This window comes from Eretmochelys imbricata, chromosome 15, assembly GCF_965152235.1.
Source record: "Eretmochelys imbricata isolate rEreImb1 chromosome 15, rEreImb1.hap1, whole genome shotgun sequence".
NCBI classification, from domain to species: domain Eukaryota; kingdom Metazoa; phylum Chordata; order Testudines; family Cheloniidae; genus Eretmochelys; species Eretmochelys imbricata.
The window spans coordinates 25210282-25233098 of record NC_135586.1 but is presented as its reverse complement, the minus strand read 5'-3'; the positions used below and the strand labels follow the sequence as shown (position 1 = coordinate 25233098).

The 22817-nt window shown below is 38.1% G+C and overlaps 1 protein-coding gene across 1 annotated transcript in view; it reads left to right on the top strand.

Annotated features, from left to right (window-relative positions):
* The window catches only part of LOC144275830 (V-type proton ATPase 116 kDa subunit a 2-like), a 51853-nt gene that overhangs the window by 2501 nt on the left and 26535 nt on the right, over positions 1-22817 (top strand). Inside the window, exons 3-20 of the mRNA XM_077835359.1 lie at positions 350-426; positions 1861-2056; positions 3202-3302; positions 3830-4026; positions 4309-4432; positions 5076-5211; positions 6285-6350; positions 8162-8290; positions 8808-8885; positions 9851-9928; positions 10453-10564; positions 11530-11633; positions 12098-12254; positions 13436-13561; positions 14515-14603; positions 15437-15534; positions 19949-20098; positions 21912-21990. Coding sequence (XP_077691485.1) covers positions 350-426; positions 1861-2056; positions 3202-3302; positions 3830-4026; positions 4309-4432; positions 5076-5211; positions 6285-6350; positions 8162-8290; positions 8808-8885; positions 9851-9928; positions 10453-10564; positions 11530-11633; positions 12098-12254; positions 13436-13561; positions 14515-14603; positions 15437-15534; positions 19949-20098; positions 21912-21990 — 2097 coding nt within the window. The remainder of the gene's footprint in view (positions 1-349; positions 427-1860; positions 2057-3201; positions 3303-3829; positions 4027-4308; positions 4433-5075; positions 5212-6284; positions 6351-8161; positions 8291-8807; positions 8886-9850; positions 9929-10452; positions 10565-11529; positions 11634-12097; positions 12255-13435; positions 13562-14514; positions 14604-15436; positions 15535-19948; positions 20099-21911; positions 21991-22817) is intronic.

Sequence of the window (22817 nt, the reverse complement as noted above, 5' to 3'; positions counted from 1 at the left end):
ATTTCTTTATAGAGAAAAGCAGCCTTTAATGGAAAGTTTTTGACAGAGGCTCATGGTTTCAGCATATTTATTTTTTATTTCAGTGTTTTAAGAGATTATAAATCTAGGCCTTAACATATTTTGTATGAAATTAAGTTTTTCTTTTTAAAAATATATGTTTTTAAAATTAAATCTGATTATAATTTAAATAACAAAATTAAAACAAATCCAATTTAAATAAATCCATGATTTTTATCTATTCTGCCATATGGAGCCAGTTGCAGGATCGGGGTTTAACTTTGCTCCAAGTGTAGATGAGAATGACGTAAAGCAGCAAAACAAATTTTACCGTTTTTTCTTTTAAATTTAGGAATGTTGCCTACCGTTGCCTACTGCAGTGGGAGTAACAGATATGGTGAATGGAGTTTGAATGTTTCTTATGGTATGGTACGTAAAATACTGATTCTTCACTCTAAAGGTAGGGAGTAGAAGTCTGGTGTATTAAAAGTTAATGTGAAGCTAATTTAATGGTAGCATAAAGAATAGCCATGTTTGATTTCTTGTCTTGATCTCTTACTTCTTGGAATAATCATTCTTGTGGACACTGAAGATCCCACCACACTTCTGATAAGAATAGGGATTTAGGGGTGATAGTTTAGCCAGAATTCAGCTCTGTCATAAGAACATAAGAATGGCCATACTGGGTCAGACCAAAGGTCCATCCAGCCCAGTATCCTGTGTACCGACAGTGGCCAATGCCAGGTGCCCCAGAGGGAGTGAACCTAACAGATTATGATCTAGTGATCTCTCTCCTGCCATCCATCTCCACCCTCTGACAAACAGAGGCTAGGGACACCATTCCTTACCCATCCTGGCTAATAGGCCTTAACCTCCATTAATTTATTCAGTTCTCTTTTAAACCCTGTTATAGTCCTAGCCTTCACAACCTCCTCAGGCAAGAAGTTCCACAGGTTGACTGTGTGCTGAGTGAAGAAGAACTTCCTTTTATTTATTTTAAACCTGCTGCCCATTAATTTCACTTTGTGGTCCCTAGTTGTTATATTATGGGAACAAGTAAATAACTTCTCCTTGTTCACTTTCTCCACACCACTCATGATTTTATATACATCTATCATATCCCCCCTTAATCTCCTCTTTTCCAAGCTGAAAAGTCCTAGCCTCTTTAATCTCACCTCATATGGGACCAGTTCCAAACCCCTAATCATTTTAGTTGCCCTTTTGTGAACCTTTTCTCATGCCAATATGTCATGGTGGTTGACTGCTGCCTGCCTCTCCAGAAGTAGATGCACTTGCTATCTGTCTGTAGTTTGTGAAGGGGATTGAGATCTTTTGAAAGGTGTTATATAAGAATGAAAGGTGCTACGTAAATGCTAGACTATCACTTTTATTTATTATTATGAATTCTAGAATTTCTGTGGGATACCATGATTTTCATGGCTTGTGGTCATCCAGAAGTGTTTGCTAAGTTGAGGCTTTGATGGACAGCAAAATCAGTCCAAACCACAGCTGGCAGGACTTTATGAGGAACCAAAAATGAATCCTTTTGCTTGTTTTAGGTTTGTGCATGTAAGTTTTGAGGTAGTATAATTCATTTGAGTGTGAGCAAACATCTGTGTAGATATGTTAATAAATTCTGCATACATTTCACAGCTTTGTTTACTTGCAAATCTCAATGCAGACATTTCAAGTTTGTCCCAAAACAAGTATTATTTTTGATACAATAATATACAGAGGCTTCAATTATAACACAGGTAGCAGAAGGGATACACTGTCAATGATGCTTGCCCTGCACAAAGGTGATGCAGGGTACAATCTAGTAAATTTAAAAATAGCTGTCAAACTTTAACTGATGTTTTTCAGAATGTTTCCAAAGTGACTGTAACCTTGATGAGAAACCTGCAGTTGTGTTTGTCTAATGCAACTGATTGCTGCATGGAGCCACTTTGCGTTGTTGAGACTCTTCAAGTTTCTGCTTGCCGTGGTTCAAAAACATTGGCAAATCTCCTGATTCAAGCTGAAATATATGCCAACTCTTCCTTTACGGGAAATGTGTCAGGTAAGTGTTTAGGTAGTTAAAAAGAAATCAATATTTTGTCTGGTTCCAGTTTCATTTTTGAATATTTGTATGTCTTCCTTGGCACTTCCCAGTGTGCTAACTCTTGTTGCTCCAAATTTAATGTATTTATAATTTATAGACAAAGGATTAAATCAAATCAAAACACTCATTAACATCAGTTGCACCAGCCAGCATTGTACCCCATATTTTTGGGGGGCTACAGTTGTGTCTTTTGGGCATTTGCAAAATTGATTTAATAAGGTAATTACAAGCTAAACTCCCTTTGCAGTTCCATTGCTTGTGAGGCAGACTAGTAGTAATTGTTTTATTTTTTTCAATTAATGATCATTATTTTTTTTAAACAGAAGAGAAGTGATGATTAAAATATAGTGATGTGTGTGACGGTGCCCCCCATAGGGGTTTATGGAGATATGCTTATGAATGTATATATGACATAACTAGACTACGTTTAAGCTTTATACAGTGTAAAACGGATTTATTCAGGGTTTGGACCCCATTGGGAGTTGGGCATCTGAGTGTTAAAAACAGGCACACTGCTGCATGCAGCTTTCAGTTAAGCCCACAGCTGTTACAGGATGTGGTTCAGACCTGGGTCTGGGTTTGCAGCAGGCTAGCGGGTCTAGCTCAAACCAAGCAGGGCACTGAAGTCCTTAGCTGACTGGGCAGGAAAGCAGGGACAGAAGTAGTCTTGGAACATCAGATGGTAGCTCCCAGGGGGTTTCTGTGATCCAACCTGTCACAATGTGGATATGTAACATCTAATTTATTTTAGTAGTCACTTTCCATCTGTTCAGTCTTAATGCAAACAGGATTCTTCTAATCTTTTAGGTTAGACATCTGAGATGTGAAGTTGCCTGTTAGAGGGGAGTCCTTAGTGAGTTTGGTTGGGGTGGGTTTGGCCCAAAATGTAAGGTAATTGGAGATAGGGCAGCAATAAAAGAACCTTGGTACTATTTGTCAATATTTTAAAAAATAAAATGTATAAGGTAGGAATTACTTTTAATGCATACTTTCTGTTTTTCTTTTTTAAAAGAATGTTGTCTCAAATCTGATTAGTGGAACTGCAATGCAAATGAAAATGTTAATTTTATGGCCTAACTTTATTTTATATTACCCTTTTATAGAAAATGCAACCGTCATCCCTAACCAAGTGTTTCAGCCCCTTGGCTCTTGTCCTTGTAATCTGACAGCTGGAATTTGTGATATTCGTTGTTGCTGTGATCTGGTACTTATTATACATATAATTTTTAAGTTATTCCCTTTAAAGTATTATGTTACCAGTACTCTTAGGGAAATACAGCAAAGTCCACTAAAGTACCTGAGAAATTATTTGTTAAAATATTGTACATTAGTATCGACTGTCTGTCTTTGAAGAGTAAGTACATAACTTAAAACACTATAAATAGGGGACTTCACTAGAAGTGTCCCAAGCACTAAATTTCACTGGAAACACTGTTTCTGTTATTTTCCTCTGGTTTTTAATTAATGAATTTTAAAAAGGGAAACTTGATATAGTGAAAAGACTTAAAAGGCCATACTCTGCTCAAATGTTATGACTCTGCTAAATGTGTTATGGAATACAACATTTGTGTCAGTATTTCCATTTTAATCTTAACTCTGAGTAGTGCTAGGAGCTCCCTTTTAAATAATCCTGGTATGTATATCATCACAGGCAATGAGAGAGCATCCTTGGTGAAGCAGAAAAAAAGCCCTGTCATGTTAAACAGCTTCCGTTTTCTTTTTTATTTCAAGGAATGCACGCCAGATTTGAAGCAATTGTTCAGTGGATCATGTTTTGCTGGAGTGTTTGGTGGGAATGTAAACCTGCCTTTTGACCAGTTGTGCTCTGTTCAGACAACAAACAGTGCTCCTGACTGGTTTCCCTTCTTGTGTGTACAGTCTCCTCTTAACAATTCACCATTTCTTGGCTACTTCTACCATGGGTCTGTGTAAGTTTTAATAAAAAAAAGTCATAGTGAATGTATCGAATAGTTATCATACGCCAAAGAAGTTGTTATACCTCTTCTGTAATGCGAATAATGTTGTTTACAGGAACTATCCAGAACAAACATTTTAAAATATATGCATTATTTAAGTTTTATAGTGAAATGTAACTGTGTGTATGGATTTAGAGGTAATATGAAAGAGGGAGATTTGAAAGAGATAATGAGTAATTATTTGTATTGGATAGGTGATACACTAATCATTTATTTTTTAACATTTGTTTGCAGTTCTTCATCTCTAGTTTCTTCATTTAAGATTCCTTTGCAAACTGTTCCAGAAAAACCTTTAAGTGGTTACAAACAAGGAGATCCAATTATGACAACAGAGAATGAGTATTTTACAATTCGTCAGGTAATAGCTTCATGTTAGCAGTATTTGGGTTTTGTTTTTTCTTTCTTTTCCTTATTTGTCTGTCTCACTGTATAGGAACAAAGACAGATACAAGCAATTCTGTGAGTAGCTGTTTTGAACTGGTGAAATACACTTTTCAACTAGCAGAACATTCACATTAAAAAAAAAAATCATCTCTCTACCATCAATTTTTTCCCATATAAATTAATATTTTGAATTTAACCAAGAAGAATACACTCAAGAAATATAAACAAATTTGGCATAACTTAACATTTTTAAGGGTTCTTTACATATTTTTGTATTTTTTATAATCCCTGCTCTTTAACTGAAAACTTTATTTTCTATTAGCTCCATCCTCAACTACTCAGCCTTTTTCTAATTTTCTTTACATTTTAGAATTTTCATTTTAGAATCACTGATTGTAGTTGGTCTAGCAAATCACAGTGAAACCTTGAATTATGTTTTAAAATCTGATTTTTTTTAAATATAAATTTTGGTCTAATGGCTTGCTTGTTTTGAGATAAGTGTAGGTGGGCATAGTACAGACACCATGTGCAATGAAATGGCGGTGTGCTTTTTAGCTTGAACAGTAGAACTAGAATAAATTCCATCTTCATATTCTTTTCTTTTGAACTGCATGCAGCGATCCATGGCTGGGCAGTGTGTTGGAAACGCCCCAGTAGCATTCCTTCAGAATTTTGATGTTAAATGTGTTACTAGTCTGTCAGCTTACAAGGAAGGATTGTCTCATAATGTGATGATAAACAGTGGTACTGGAGGTATGTTGTGTTTGCTTTGAGAAAATGTACTGATATTGATTTAAGAATAGATATAGTGATCTTAAAGTCCTAAGACTGATAATATGGTAGCTATTTATGGACAATATGATATCCTACATTGTTTTTGTTATGATCTAACAAAACTTCTCACTTGCAAGGCATTTCAGCCATTCAACTGTTGACTGACTGGTTCTTGTGGCAAGCCTCCTGCTTTAGGGTCCCCAGATTCAGGATATGAGACTTTGAGCTTGGGTTATGACTTCCTCAGTTTCCCCTCTCCCACCGAATACAAATTTTGGCCAACAGGGTTTAAATACTAGCCCCCATCGAGAGCATCCCTTTCCTGTATTCAGACTGTTGTAAGAACTTTTTTTCCTCAGCCAAGGGCGGACACTATCCTCCCTTTAGAGTTAGTCATAAGTGGCTTCTCTGTAACACTTTGTTCTCCTAGTGTACGAAGCATTATCTCCTGGGTCTCAGTTATAGAGTTACATTACCCCCTGGCCATTGTGCCAGCATGAGGACAACATATCTTAAGTTGTTTGCCAATGAAATTTCCAAAGTAAGACATTCTCTTTACGCTGTAAAATACTCCCCTCACCTCACTTCTTGTCACACGTTGCACTTTTGTGGGAGCATATTAATCCTTCAAAATACCATACATTATCATTTAATAGGAAAGATCTGATTATAATTAGAAAATAGTGTTGGTATCATTACTGCTCTTCTGAAAATGTGTATTTGTACAACTAGAGGCTTAAAGTGTCTGGGCCTAATTCAGTCTTCCTGTTGTACCTGTGTGTCTGAGGGCATTGCTTGGGTCCATTTTATCGCTCGCATCTTAATACAGCGACTCAGCAAAAATAGCTTATTTTGTTGTGTCATATAAAGCATGCTTTTTCAGAGGAACCTGTTGTGTTGTAATGACTGTCTAGTCTTTTACTTTTGCTTGTTTATTTTCTAACTCATTTTTTTTATAGTTTAATAAATCCTCTACCTTGGATGAGGAAACAGTATTAGGCTGTGTCTCATTTGCTAGTTAGATTTGCTGCATTTACTGTTTTTCTTGTCAGACACCATCCAACAAAGTGTGATCTATGGGAGTGTAACTGATGTACGTAACTTCATCACTAAACCAGGTATGTGTCTTTTCTGTACTCATATTATTCTTACCATCCTTAAAGAGACAAGGAGTTGATGATTAAGTTAAGATGTTAAAAGAGATCTTTGCAATTACCTGAAACTAAAACAAAACAAAACTTAGTGCTATGCAAATTGAAAAATTTTAAAGTCTAATCCATCTCCCTTTGAAGTCTATGTAAAGAAGTCTATTGACTTCAGTGGGAGTTGGATCAGACCTCTAGTCCTTATATATCTTAGCCAGTAGCAAAAGTAATTGAACAGTTGTAATGGAGTTAAGATGTACGGATCCCTTTGGCTATATTTAAAGTTTCCACTCAAGTATAATAGTTGAACCCCACCCACATGCAGATGTATAGATTGGTATTTTGAAAAACCTCCTTTCTCATTAAATGCATCTTACAACCACACCACACGATCCATCGTCTATAGCCAAGCTCTGTGATAAAACCGCATTTGCTCCAACCCCTCAGACAAACACCTACAAGATCTCTATCAAGCATTCTTACAACTATAGTACCCACCTGCGGAAGTGAAGAAACAGATTGATAGAGCCAGAAGAGTTCCCAGAAGTCACCTACTACAGGACAGGCCTAACAAAGAAAATAACAGAACGCCACTAGCCGTCACCTTCAGCCCCCAACTAAAACCCCTCCAACGCATTATTAAGGATCTACAACCTATCCTGAAGGATGACCCAACACTCTCACAAATCTTGGGAGAAAGGCCAGTCCTTGCCTACAGACAGCCCCCCAACCTGAAGCAAATACCAGCAACCACATACCACACAACAGAACCGCTAACCCAGGAACCTATCCTTGCAACAAAGCCCGTTGCCAACTGTGCCCACATATCTATTCAGGGGACACCATCAGAGGGCCTAATAACATGAGCCACGCTATCAGAGGCTCGTTCACCTGCACATCCACCAATGTGATATATGCCATCATGTGCCAGCAATGCCCCTCTGCCATGTACATTGGTCAGACTGGACAGTCTCTAAGTAAAAGAGTAAATGGACACAAATCAGATGTCAAGAATTATAACATTCATAAACCAGTCGGAGAACACTTCAATCTCTCTGGTCACGCGATTACAGACATGAAAGTTGCTATTTTACAACAAAAAAACTTCAAATCCAGACTCCAGCGAGAAACTGCTGAATTGGAATTCATTTGCAAATTGGATACTATTAATTTAGGCTTAAATAGAGACTGGGAGTGGTTAAGTCATTATGCAAGGTAGCCTATTGCCCCTTGTTTTTTCCTACACCCTTCCCCCCCCTCCCCCCCTTAGACGTTCTTGTTAAACCCTGGATTTGTGCTGGAAATGGCCCACCTTGATTATCATACACATTGTAAGGAGAGTGGTCACTTTAGATAAGCTATTACCAGCAGGAGAGGGGGTGGGAGGAGGTATTTTTTCATGCTTTGTGTGTATATAATAAGATCTTCTACACTTTTCACAGTATGCATCCGATGAAGTGAGCTGTAGCTCACGAAAGCTTATGCTCAAATAAATTGGTTAGTCTGTAAGGTGCCACAAGTACTCTTTCTATCTTACAGCCAGTTGATCTGCACTTTCATGTAGAAGATCTCCAGGCTAGAAGAGTGCATCTTAGATGCTCTGCATTGGTATGGTATCATTGTAACTAAACACTAAAAGGAGGTGTTTTTGTTTTTCAGAAAAAGTTAGAATGAAGGCTGTTATAGTTTTTTTTTATTGCATTTTATAGAAAGTCTTCCTTAAGATGTAATGACCTCTTTCATTAGTATGGTTTCCATCAAATGAACTGTTCTTTTCTTTGCAGAAGACATTCAGCGTACTGAGGTTTTATGTATAAATGTGACCTTTGCAGAATATTATATGTTCATATGGAAAGGCAAGACAATAGAGGAAATAAATGTCACAGTCCTCATTGGAGAACTATGTGATGGAGGTACTATAATGCATCTCTACAAAATAGTTTATTCAGAAATAGTTTTTTTCTCAGCATAGAAGTTTTGTGAAAAATACTTTTAATCAAACATCAGAAGACAATGCAGTTTGAAATAGAATTTTCCATTGGGCTAAGAAGAGCCAAGTGGTGTGTCTGGTTGGTATATTGTTAGTTTTAGGGTAGTTATTTATTAATCAATGATTGGAGGTTGATATTCTATGTACTGTTTACACAAAAAAAGGCATGTGTCAGTGGCCTGCATTGCTGGAATTGAGAGGCTTCATAGAAGTTGTTAATCAGCTTCTGAAATCCTATATGAGCATGCACAATCCAAGAGCGTGGGTCTACATGGCAGCTGCTGGTTGATGTATATGTTAGTTAACAAGACTTTGGTGACTGTGAGGGTGGGGGGAGAGGGAGTTTAATTGTTGATGCACTTGCTTTTTTACGTAACAAAAGTATTGCAATGGACTACTTTTTTTCTAAGAAATTATTTACATTTTTTTTCTTTTAATAGAAATACTGACACAGAGATTTTCAGTAAACTTTGTAAGCTTCAATAGTACTAATACAACAGAACTATCTGGGAATCCAGGTAATAATACTCTGTTTTACTTTAGCTTCTGCTGGCTGATTTGGCGGGGGGGAACAACTTTTTTATTGATAGCCATAACCAGTTATGCCCAATTTTATTTTTTATCCCTCTCATTTTCATCTTAATGTTGATAATCACAGCCTCTCCATTTTCTACCCTGCTACTGATAATATTGATGATGCTGAAAAGTATCATCAGATATTGTAGAACTAAAATATTAGGATCTGATCATGAAAACACTAACAGGCATAGTGCTTGCTACTGTAAGTATTCCCATTGAAATGATGCATTAGCAGTTTTCATCCTAATGCTCCCTTGAATGTTGAATTTGAATGTTGCTCTGTGGCTGCATAGGAAGATAGAAGAGAAGAGGCTTTCTTTGCCCTCTTTCCTCTCTTCCATAGTGCAGCCAGCTAACACAAGGTAGAATTTGGCTCTTACTGTTTTCTGAAAGTCGTTAATACTCTTTTGTTTGAAGTGAAACCATTCTTGCTATAATGAAAAGTTCTGTTTAGATGTGAAACTAAGCACCTCATCAGTCAATTAGGGTTTCCCAACACGTTCAGAACTGTAGGAGACAATACTTCTAGCAAAATGAGAAGGCTTCATGATTATACTACTAGGCACTTTTAGACAGTACAGTATTTTACAAACATTAACTAATCCTTACAGCTCTCTTTTGTGAGAGTAACTGAGACTAACTATAATACCTAGCTCTTATACAGTGCTTTTCAGCAGTAGATCTCAAAGCACTTTACAAAGGAGGTCCATATCATTATCCCCAAGGTCACAGAGTAGTTAGTGAGCCAAGATTAGAATCCAGTAGTTCCTAGCCTTCATTTCTGAACTCAGTTCTCTAGACCATGGCATTTTTAAGAACTTGGGGAGTTTTATGTATTATAAAAATGTTTGTCAGTGCTGATGAATTCTTATAAAACTTTCTCAGTTTCTCTTTCTGTGTTTAGGTTACCAAGTTGGCAAACCTGTTAGAGCCGTAAATATTTCTTCTGAGACTGTTACCATTCTAAAACTTTGGCAGCCAGGTACTACCTTTTGATATGCTGTTTTAATCACAACTTGCAATATAAACCAAAAATACTCTAATTTTATTATGTGTTTTGCTACATCTTTTTTTATTTTGGCCTTCCCAGACTGCTCTGGGTTGCTAATCTAGTGTTTCTTGGAGTTTAGATAAATTTATTATAGAAACTCCAAATACAATGAAATATACATGTATAAATCAGACTTTCCTGTATCATAATTTTATTTTGTATATAGTGCTCTCTTGAATCAAAGACCACTACTGAAATACTGGAAAAATACACTAACAGGTAATATGAAGTATTGTCATTTATATGGAAGTGCAAGACATACGCAATAAAACAAAGTACTGAAGAATCTGTAATTTTTAAGATGCTACAAATGAAAATGGATGGACACTTAAGATAAATAGAATTTTAGTAGTATTTGTTTTAGCATTCTAAATCAAAGTAGCTTTCTACAAATTTGCAAGCTAGAGACTGAAAAGTTTCTATGAGAAACGCAAATAAATGTTTTCATTTTGTAGTTGGCAGTGGTTTGTGTACATCAGCAACTTTCTCACCAGTTCTGTTTGGATTAAATTCACTATCTGGATGCATTTTAGAAGTTAATATTAATGAAGATTGCGGTCAGTTAAGGTGAGGTATATATGGGTTATCCTGTCCTCCTCCCCCCTGTATTCATTTGTGGCTTTAAATATTTATAGAACTCTTATGTTAGTATTCAAAATAAGAAACCTATGCACTTTAACTAATTTGATATTATTATAGTGGTGGGTTTTTGTTTTGACTTACGATAGCCCGTGCTGCAAAACACTTCCCATACAAGCCTCTTATATCCACACATTCATATTTCTCTAATTATGTAACTTTTGTGTTTGAAAATGGCTATTTTTAGTGCCTTTTTAAAGGGGAATTTTTTAGTAGTTTCAGCAAAATCTTTAAAGTAGTTTTGGACTTGGGAGAATGTCAATAAATAATTTTTCCCCATTTAAAAAAAAGACCTATTTTTTTCACTGGAATAACTCAAATAGCTGAAATTTGTTTAAGAGCATGCACTGAGAATTTTGAAACTTCAAACTACTAATAAATGTCTCGTTAAAATCCCTATAGGCCCCCATTTCTATAATCTCTAAGGACTCCACAAACTTGAATGTATTTATCCTCACAATATTGCTAGGGCAATGCTTTTATCCCCATTTTACCGATGGGAAATGGAAGCACACAGGAAATCTGTGAGAGAGTTGGGAATCAAACCTAGGTCTCCAAAGTCCCACGCTAGTGTTTGAAGCATTGGACTGGCCTTCCTCTCTAGGGATGGGTACTTAATGACGACAAATGCTGAATACCCTTGTTTTACATCTCATCCACAAAATGGCCCCTCCAGTAGCATAGCAATCCATTTTATTATGCCTGGGCATGGAGTTTACTGGTTCAAAAGGAAGTGTGTCACCTTACTGAGTCATCCACATCAATTCCAGCAGCACTTGGGTTTTCATATTGGATCTCCTGTACAAGTACTGACAAGATCTAATAAAATCACAGCCCAGAGTGGTATAGATATAGGTTTATTTGTAATGTATTACAACATGAGTGTTTTGCAGGGAGGATGTAACTGATAGACTTAATTCATTAATACAAGCTACTCATGTTGGGAAGAGAGGCAACTCAAGTTACAGTGATCTAAATGATTTGGTGGAAATAATACGTAAGTCAAAGCTTCATCTGTATTTTAGATTAATATAGATTTTAGTTTTACTTTACAATATGATTAGAAAATTTTAGTTTCTCTTATAAAACCATAGTAAAGGTGTACGGTAACAGTGTTTTAATGTCAAATTATGAGAAATCCTCTTTTTCTGTGTATATGCAATACCATTCCCCCAATCCCCCCACAAATTAAATATAAATACTGATACTCTGAACATTTTTTATGACAATGAGGAAATAAAAATGTCAATTTATGTCATGTGTACAGATTGACAGTAAAAATAAAATTTGATCAATCTCAGTATTTCATGTGGAACCTCTCTTTTCTCCAAGGAAGAAAAGACATTTTTGTTTTATTCCTATGCAGTTTTTATTAGTATCTCACTGTATCGTGATAATGTTTAAAATATGTTTTTAATATATATTTTTTTCAAATCTAAATAACTCTGTTTTCCTGAATAGGTTTAGATCCACCTAATTCTAGTGCAAATGCAAGTGCTGGAAATTTGAACGGCATCTGCTCAGATATTCCTGCTAACCTGAATATTCACATAATCACTGCTGACGTGGGTGCAGTAGAAGGGATTGCACAGGAAGAGATACTCGGTGTACAGATCAGGTACAACAGAATCATGGCACTTGTTATATTTGGTGAATATTGTGTTCAAGTATAGTTGGACACTGTTGGGTAAATGAAGCCAAAAATATGTAGTTTTAAAAAAAAAGTTGCTTACAGGTTTTTCATGATTATCTAGGGTTTTGCTTGGGTTTCTTCTTCTCCGCAGTGTTTGCAACCCAAATCCAGCTGCTCTAGTCCATAATCACTTTCACTTTCTGGTTAGCTTGTTTTCCTTTCCAAGGTAAGATGTGCAAAAAGTAAATTATTGGTGAAAGATAAAATAGACTTATTAAAACTGAAACAATTTTAAAAAAGTCTCCTCCAATGTTGCTCGCAACAGCAGTAAGGAAATGTATTATTTTAACCTGAAAGTCTCTCTTTTATTAGCCACCATGTTTCTCTCTGCTTGTAAATAACTTTGTTACTTGTGTAGTTTCACTTGACACACACATTAGTAGCAAGCTATATATTTGAAAGCATAAGTGGAAAAATTCCAGAAGAAAATAACCCAAAACTCATAAGTTTCAAGTGTCAAAAGCTCACGTTAGCAGTAAGTTTTATACATTCCATCTCATTAGATGTAGATAATATAAACCTTTATAGGTAAAATTTTCTATTTTGTGTATGCCAAAGTTGTGTCAGCAAAAAAGCAAAACAAAACAAAAACATTTACCCACTGTCCATGCAAAATGAGCATTTGTTTGGACTGGCAAATGTGCATTGTTGCTTAGGGATCTTACCTGACTGCTATTCTGAGTACTGGTCATAGCTCTGATACTGACTGGCTGGGTTACCCAGGGCAAGCCACTTAACTTCTCTGCAATTCAATTTACTGCTAGGTAACATTGGCATGATACTTACCTGAATCACAGTGTGATGTGAGGCTTCCATCAATGTTTATTAAATGCTTTGTTAGCCATGATGAAAAGACAATATAAAAGTGAAAAGCATTTGTATTAAACTCAGTGTATTGAAATTTTAATTAGGATCGAGGAGAATGATATTGCCCAGCTCTGATTAAAATAGAGAATAACTAGTAAAATTATGAAAGTGCAGTGCAAGAATACAGCAACAGGTACACTGTAAATATTATTAAAAAACCCTTTACAAGATATACTCTTCGATATCCATTTGATATTTCCCATATAAATTACACTGATTGTATGTTAATTTTCTTTCAGTTTTTCAACAGTGATATGGCAATTCCAGTGTGGGATTATCTGCGAAAATAAGTCCAGTTCTCTTCCTATCACTTCTTCAGTCCAGTTTATTAAAGTACCAGCTCAACCACCCATTCCAATGACGAGGTAACTTTTTATAGAAAGCAGATATCTATCATCAACTATGAAGAAATACCAAATTAAAATAGCAATAATAAAATAGTAAATTTGGTTTGCCAGAAAATAGTCATTAGGTTTGAGGCTTGGTTAGACTGCACTGAATCACAGCTGTTCTACCAGTTCAGTGTCTGTTTCTGTAAAGTGCCTTAAATCCCACTAAATCAGAGGAATCTCAGTGAGAGTTGAAGGGTACTCTGCATCTCGGCCTCATCCTGCGATGTTTACTCGTGTGACAAGTCCCTCAGTAGAATTATTTGTGAGATTCACTTAAATGGATAACGGGTGCTGGATCAGCCCCTAAACTGACACTTGCCTTGTAGGTACATTCAAACAATTGTTTTTATTTCTAAAGCATAGTATTTGTTCTTTTGCTACTAGAACCGTAGAATTATGTATGGAAAGGTCTGTTAGGTCAGCCCCAGCAAGGCAAGCTTGTTTCCTATAGTAAACTTTATATTGCTTTGTCCAGTCTAGTTTTAAGTTTCTCAAGAGATGAGACTTTCTTTCAGGAAACTATGTTATGGACTAAAAATTCTTACCATAAATAAGTTTTTTTTTTTTCCATTATATTCAACCTAAATTTTCCTATCTCAGTTTCATCCCAGTTCTTCTGGTTTAAAACCCTGGTACTACCCCCAAAAGAATCCTCTTCCTTGGTGTAAATCTGTGCTCATCAGAAGAAGGAACATTCCCTTAAATCATCCCATGGCTAAAAATGAGAGATTGATTGATTAGAAAGGAAGTCGTCAGGTTAATGCTCCTGTTTTAATTGATCTTTCATGCAAAAATAATTTAATAAAGAAACAGCTGCAAGATTATTTAATCCAAACATCTTTCTAATTTGTTTTTCCCTGCATTTGCACTGGTGACTGGTTGTACCATAGTTGCAATTTAAGGTTTTTTTAAAATTGTGTTTGTAGATTTCAGATGAACTATACAGAATACGACTGCAATCGAAATGAAGTTTGCTGGCCACAACTCTTTTATCCATTGACGTGGTATTACACAGGTAAAAAAGTAGTGTGTGTGGAGTACAATGTATTATCAAGATTATCAGTAAAATTACGTGATGCTTTGTAATATGGAAGTGAAGTCTTCCTGTCTTTTGGAAATTGTGAGCTGCAAAGTATGTTTGTTTATTAAATTGTTCTTTACTGTCCATGACTGGATTTATATTGTATCTTGGCAGATAAGTGGGGAAAAAATGAAGAATAGTTACCAGACTCAGTACTTTGTCAGTTCTCTTGAGGTTTTATTGCTATTTTTATAATGTTGTTTTAGGGAGAGCAAGGTTCTTTTTTTAGCCCCTTTCAGAACTCTCTCTCTCCCATTCTGTTTACTTTTCTTTCTGGCCAACCTACTTTATAAGAAGAATGCATGGCTTGTTCTATAATATTGGCCTATTAGTCTGTCAAGTTCTGTATTATGCCTTTGCCTGTAGCATTTGGCAACTTTCAGCTAATTGAGTTAGGAACTCCTGTACTCCAGTCCAAGCTTTGCCATTCGTAAATCAGTTAACTTTTCAGTTTTTCCATTTGTAAAAGATGAGTATGATCTGATTATTGGGGGGTTGCGAGGATTAAATAGCTGATGTTTGTAAAGCACACTAAGGCACTGCTCCTGCAATGAGAACTGCAAGGGTACAGAGGACTGCCCCTACTGTTCTCAGCACGAGGTTGAGGCCTCAAGTTATTCTGTACTACATTATTTTATTTAGGTCCATGTTCAGTTGTAGTCTGTAGCTTTTTATCTTTGCCTGATTTTTAATTCAATATAAAAGTAAAACTTTAGGGCCAGGGTTTTCATATCCTTATATTTATTTAGATTTTTGTTTTCTTTCAGGAGAACCATACTCTCAGTGTCTTGCCAAAGGCTTAATACTGGCATTTTTCTTTCTACTCGCAGTTGTTCTGAGTAATCCTTGGAGCAGAATCCTTAAAGTGTGAAATAATACTACAGTTTAAAATTTGAGAGTATAAAGAGAACCATTTTATTAATGCATTTTTTTACACTTTTGTATTCAACCAATGTTTCGATAAGTAGTACTTTTATTATAAAGCTTTTGAAAAAAGTAATTTCTGGATTTTGTGTATTTTATATAAATACTCAGAGATGTAAAATTAATGTCCGTGCTATATAGAATATGGTTGTATTAGGTTTTTAAAAAAAGATAATCTGTTAATGGCTAGATCCTGTAAATGGATCTGCCAGAGTGCATTCCTGTGACATTGATTTTTGAGGTGCACTGCATGGGTTCAGAAATGTGCTTGGGTGGATTCATAACTAAACTGTAAGACATTTGAGTATTTACCAACAAAAGATATAAACTTCAGTTAATGATTAATTCAAGCACACAACTAGTGTTCTCTAAGCAATTTAAGATTGAGCTTTACAGTTAATTTAGGTTTTCCATTTTGCTGGATCACTCTGGAAAGAAATAATTTGGAATAGTAGCAATAATCACAATGGAGTTGGTTTCCCATTTTAAAAAGCATCATCTAAAAAGTTGCTATAAATGCCTTATTTGACTTCAGTAGTAGTCACTGTGTTTATTTTCATTTGTGATGCTAATTGTTTAAAAATATATCTGCAAAGGAAAACAATTTCTCCTTCTGTACGTGTTAACAAGAAGTTATTTTTTAAAGAAAAGAATTGGCTGTTTTAATTTTCTTAAGATCAAGTCTTGCTTTCCTTGCTTTTGCTGGATGGCTCTGTGCATAACTAGTGTTGGGAATGTGATGTTCTCAACTTGCCCAGGACTGAGAGTCACCTTTACCCCACTGCCTCCAGTGAGAGAGAGACTTGCTTGTGCTTAACTGGGGGTCAGTGCCTTGACACCACCAGTCTGTTAGTCATCCGGAGAATCTTCTCGGAGTCATACTAGCCCTTACTCTTTTTTACAGGTTAACCTTGGTGCATTCCAGTTCTCAAGCCCCTCTGAAGAGTTCCCATGTAGTGTTCAGCCCTTTATACACTGAATACTCGCAGGGAACAGTATACACACCAGCTTCAATGATTCAACTCAGGATCCGCTCCTTGTACAATACCTCAGCAATGAGATATATTTGTAGTGAAAACAATTATAAGTTTATTATCAAAGATCAAGATTCAAGAAATTGTGAGTAAGGATAATGGAAACAGAAGGGTTACATATAAAACAAAATTAATACATGATTTCTAGAGACTAGACTTAAAGGCTAAAATCTTGGCTAGAAGAGTTTTCTTATCCAAAACCTTTTGCAGACATAAATTCAACCTTTTTCCCCCCTTCACAGGTGACCGCTTTACAAAAATATGTATGTTCTGTATGTTGTGGTTTGAAGTAGATACATTTAGAAATATGCAGTTACTGCATAAAAGTAGGAATTAAGTTTAGATTTTTTTTTTAAAGTGAGATACATTAAAAATTGCCAGGAACAAGCCTATTTTACTGACCAAAGGCGCCATCTAGCCTGGTATCTTGTCTTAAACAGTGGCCTAACACCAGTGCTGCAGCAGGTGACTCACCCCTGCACAATCCACGTGGCCAATTATGCACTACACTGCCTGAGAATGGAGTGGTGGGTGGTAGTTCCAACTGATTACCTGTCTTGAATAAAGATTAATAGATCTTGTAACTTTTAGTCTATTTTTTACTCATTAATTAAAACTGATCTCTTTAGTTTAGTATCTTGTAACTTTGTGTTCTATAGGATAATTATGAGGTGTATAAAGCATTTATTTCCTTTTATCCATTTTAAATTTAAGTACTCTTATATTGTGGGACAAGGTAAAAAATAACAGCTTACTTGTCTCATCTATCTATCTAAAAGTACATAGTCTTTATAATTTCTCCCCACCCCTCTTTCTAAGCAAAAATATTTTGCTCTTCTAAATCTGTTCTTGTATGGAAGTTTTGCCCTCTGTCATAGCTACTCGATCACTTTAGAGGCAGAGTTGGGGGCATCTGTCTCATGCTTGGACAATTTGAATGAGATTTCAAAGAGAAATGATTGAGTAAAGGGTATGACTGTAAATGTCTCATGAATAATAGTAATTCCCATTAAAACGCATGGCTCATAGTCTCATTTTCATAAGGGAGAAGCTTTAAAAATGATTGAATTTTCCCAGTTAAGGAGTTTCCTTACTTCCAATGGATGAGACTTAGAGCAGGCCTGAGAGATAAAGACAATCCAAGATTATGAGGAAAGAAGGGGACAGTTTACTTCTTTGCTGCTGAAGCAGATTTTATGTTCTTGCCTATCCCTCCAAAGGGCCTGGGGATTTATTTTAATGCTAGTTTCAACGTCCTCCCCTTTGGGGTGAAGGAAAGTGTTTTGTAGTTTGCTGAGTACTGGATCCATTTGTCCTATGCTTGGGGATGAATCATGCCCACAACCATCCCTGATTTACATTTTGCAAAACCCAAAGCTGCCCAATGAGGTTTTCCAAACCAAACTGCTGTTTTTCAGTCCCCTCTTTGTTAGACAGAAGAGAATAGGCCCAAACCTCAGTGGTTAATCTGAACTACCTTGAAAGCTGGGATGGGGGGGAGGGGTTGGATAAAATGTGACCCAGATGGGAACTGCCTCTGGGTCTGGTGAAACTTTCCATGTCGGTGGTCTCAATTGAGGGTGCCTTCAGTAGGGAGAAAAGGTGTGCTCTTACCAACAACCACATACCACACAACAGAACCACTAACCCAGGAACCTATCCTTGCAACAAAGCCCGTTGCCAACTGTGCCTACATATCTATTCAGGGGACAGCATCACAGGGCCTAATAACATCAGCCACACTATCAGAGGCTCGTTCACCTGCACATCCACCAATGTGATATATGCCATCATGTGCCAGCAATGCCCCTCTGCCATGTACATTGGTCAAACTGGACAGTCTCTACGTAAAAGAATAAATGGACACAAATCAGATGTCAAGAATTATAACATTCATAAACCAGTCGGAGAACACTTCAATCTCTCTGGTCACGCAAGCACAGACATGAAGGTCGTTATCTTAAAACAAAAAAACTTCAAATCCAGACTCCAGCGAGAAACTGCTGAATTGGAATTCATTTGCAAATTGGATACTATTAAATTAGGCTTAAATAGAGACTGGGAGTGGCTAAGTCATTATGCAAGGTAGCCTATTTCCCCTTGTTTTTTCCTACCCTCCCCCCCCCCCCCCGGACGTTCTGGTTAAACTTGGATTTATGCTGGAAATGGCCCACCTTGATTATCATACACATTGTAAGGAGAGTGGTCAGTCTGGATGAGCTATTACCAGCAGAAGAGTGAGTTTGGGGGGCGGGGGGGTGAGAAAACCTGGATTTGTGCTGGAAATGGCCCAACTTGATTATCATACACATTGTAAGGAGAGTGATCGCTTTGGATAAGCTATTACCAGCAGGAGAGTGGGGTGGGAGGAGGTATTTTTTCATGCTTTGTGTGTATATAAAAAGATCTTCTACGCTTTCCACAGTATGCATCCGATGAAGTGAGCTGTAGCTCACGAAAGCTTATGCTCAGATAAATTGGTTAGTCTCTAAGGTGCCACAAGTCCTCCTTTTCTTTTTGCGAATACAGATTAACAGGGCTGTTACTCTGAAACCTGTCTTAACTCGAGGTAACTCATACAAGGTGAACACCTAGCGAAGACAGGATAGTTTGTAGTTTTCACACAAGTTAGCAGGCTCTACAGTTTTTAAGGCTCTCTTCTCTGCCAAAATCTTTGGGGTTTTATGAGATAACTGACCCGGCCCAGCTGTGTGGCTGTAAATCCTGAGAGGAGACAAGGCTCAGTAGTTTATCAGGCTCTAGCTAAGGGCCATCAACCCCAGGGGAGGAGAATGGTGGTGAGCTGGCGGATCTCGTCGAGCTTCTCTGGGTCCCGCTAACAGGCGGCCCCGCTAACTCCTGTGAAAGCTTCACCCCGCCGGGTGCCCCCTGGGCTGTCACCTCGGGTAATGCATTCCCCATGCGCCGAGCGAGACCGCCCTCAGCTCTGCCGGAGCCCCGGCCCGGCGTGCGCCCCCGCAGGCAGCCCGCTGGGCCGCTCTCCCGAGCCCTGCTGCTCCGAGAGGCGCCTGCGGCCTAGCTCCGCGCCCTGGCCCCTTTCCCGGCGCGCTCTGCCGCTCGACCCGGGGGCGGGGCGGAGGAGCGCACGGCTCGCCGCAGCCCGGCCGGCGCTTCCGCGGCCTGCTGAGGAGACGGGTTAGACACCGGAAGCGCCTGGAGTTGTTGCTCGCGGACGCTGGAGCTGAGCTCCCCCCATGGCCCCGGGGAGGGGAGAGCCCGCCGGGCCCCGCGGGAGGCGGTCGCGATACAGGGCCCGGTGACCCTCGTCAGCCCGCTTGGTGTGTGGGTGCCGGGTGACCACAGCCTCCACCCCACTGCGGCCCAGGGCTCATCATGGGCTCCCTGTTCCGCAGCGAGAGTATGTGCCTGGCCCAGCTCTTCCTGCAGGCGGGCTCGGCCTATGAGTGCCTCAGCGAGCTGGGCGAGAGGGGCCTGGCCGAGTTCAGAGACGTGAGTATGGGGGGACTTCCTGCCCCATCTGCTCCGCCCGAGACACCCCCCGATTCCTCCTCCTGCCCCATCCACTTCGAGCCTCCCCGCCCAACTCCTGTCCCCTTCCTTCTCCTGCCCCATCCCCTCTCTGCGAGACTCCGCCATCCCCTTTCTCTTTAGCCTCCCCGCCCAACTCCTGCCTCTAGTTCCCCCCTTCTTTCTCCTGCCTCATCCCCTTCCCCCTGAGACTCCCCTCCTGACTCCTGCCCCATTCAGCCCCCAGATTCCTCTTCTTACCCCATCTTCCCCCCCCGAGATTCCCCCATCCCCTCACCCTGAGACTCTCTGCCTGACTCCCCACTATTCCTTCTCTTGCCCCATCCCCTTGATTTTTGTAATCAGATCTAGGTGGCTGAACCCACACATCCATGTGGAGCCTCCTTTGACTTCAGTCTTGGAGTATATGGTCTCAATTATTATGCCTGCACATCCAAGTGGTAGGCCAGTGGAAGTATCTAAACTGTTTAAAAAGATGCAGAGTTCATTTTCTGATCACATCAATCTTCCTGACTCTCTTTTTCTGGCAGTTTTAAAGCATACCTGTTTCTGGAGGTATAGGCAGAATAAGTACTCCTTTTCTTTTTTCCTTAGTAGGTGAAACCAAGTCCCTGTCTAATGTAAAATAGGGGTGGTCAATAGCTATTTGTTGTTTGTGTGATTCATTGGGATTATCTGGGTGATCTCTGCTTACTGGCTGAAACTTCAGAATTTCTTCCAACTTCCTTTCAGATGTTTTAATTAGAAGTAACTTCTGAAGGGAAACTGGAAAGTAAATATGGTAGATTAGAAGAAATGATTGTTAAAAATAATAATTAACACTAAAACTGTGTTTAAAGACAACTTATGTCCTGTTGTCCAAACACCATTTTAGGGTCTGATTCTGCAACTCTTGCTTTTGTGAGTAGTACCATTTGAAGTCAATGGGATTAATCCTGAAAGGACTGCTTGCATGATTAAGGGTATTATTGTCAGTGCTGCAGAGAAAAGGAAAATAGTGGAATATACTATACATACATATTTTCAAGCTGATAATACAAAAACCATGATGAAAATTCCCTAAAGTTGAATACACATTCATGAACACTGCACATACAATTTATGACATTGGGAGAGTAGCTTTGTAGTAAAATGAAATTTTTGTACTTGAATTCACTTTCAGATTTCACTGAAGTTCAGTGACAAAGCTCCCATTCACTGCAGTGGGTGAAGGATTGAATCCTAAATCTGTGTCTTTAATTTGGAGTCATAAGGGCACTACATTTAAAATAAAATAAAAATAAAATTGGAATGGTTTCTCTATGGGATGTAATTATTTTTACAGTTTGCTGAAAAAGAGGCAGAAGGTTTTGATCTGTTTTAATTGAATTTGTTGTCTGAAATCCCTTTACATCTTCCTAAATGAAGAGTTTCAGAGTAACAGCCGTGTTAGTCTGTATTTGCAAAAAGAAAAGGAGTACTTGTGGCACCTTAGAGACTAACCGATTTATTTGAGCATAAGCTTTCGTGAGCTACAGCTCACTTCATCAGTGAGCTGTAGCTCACGAAAGCTTATGCTCAAATAAATTGGTTAGTCTCTAAGGTGCCACAAGTCCTCCTTTACTTTTTACATGTTATTAGTTTCACTGAGTCCATTTAGACTGTTCATGTTTGTAAAATTGTTGAGCACAAGTGTTTGTAAGATTGGGGTTCTAAAGTCGATGAACCAGTTGTGTTTGGAGAAATTACTGCTTTGATAAATATTTAGTGAGTATTTTTTCTCCTTCACCCTCAGCTCAACCCCAGTGTAAGTGTATTTCAGAGAAAATTTGTGGGTGAAGTGAAGAAGTGTGAAGAAATGGAAAGGATACTTGGTAAGCTTTGTTGTAATATTTTTCTTTCTCTAAACTAATCTCTTAAGCGATGTCATTACTTAATTAAAGTTTACACAATCAGAGTACTACTACATTGGAGATCTTATTTATCTGTGTTCTTTTATTATGCTGATCAGAACAGAATCTGAGCACTTTGAAATCTGAGACTTTCTTTTACATATTCTATAGAGTCTAGGATGTTTAGAAATTTGGGAGTCAGTGATTAGGTCACTGTTCTGAGAGTGAAAACAAATAGATGTTTCTTAGCCTGAGTCTATGCTACGAGGACACAGCTACTGTGCTACAGCTGTGCTACTGAAGTGTATCACATTAGATGCTTCCTAAGTGGGCAGAAGGGTTTTTCCCATTGGTGTGGTTAATCCCTCTCTCTGAGAGATCAACAGAAACTTTCTTCTGTCGACTGAGATGCATCTACATTGGGGGTTAGGTCAACCTACGTACGTTGCTCAGGGTTTGAAATTTTTTACTGGCCTGAGTAACGTAGTTAGGTCAACCTAATTTTTAGGTGTTGACCAGGCCTTGTTTTGATATTGACACTTTGTGTTACCTTGTGCAAGTCACTTAACCTCTCTGTGCCTCCATTTGTCCAGCTGTAAAATGAGTTTAGTGATGTCTGTTTACCTTTGTAAAACATTATTTAAGTGCCCAGTAAATATTTTTAATAAAAAACTTCGGGTGTAGAAGAGTTACTAAACACTATTGCTGATAAATTACTGCAACTGTTTCAACATAAATTCTGTTTAAAATTCTGGTTAGGAAAATGGAACTTTCTCTCTAGAATGAATTCCTTAGGAATTAAGTATATT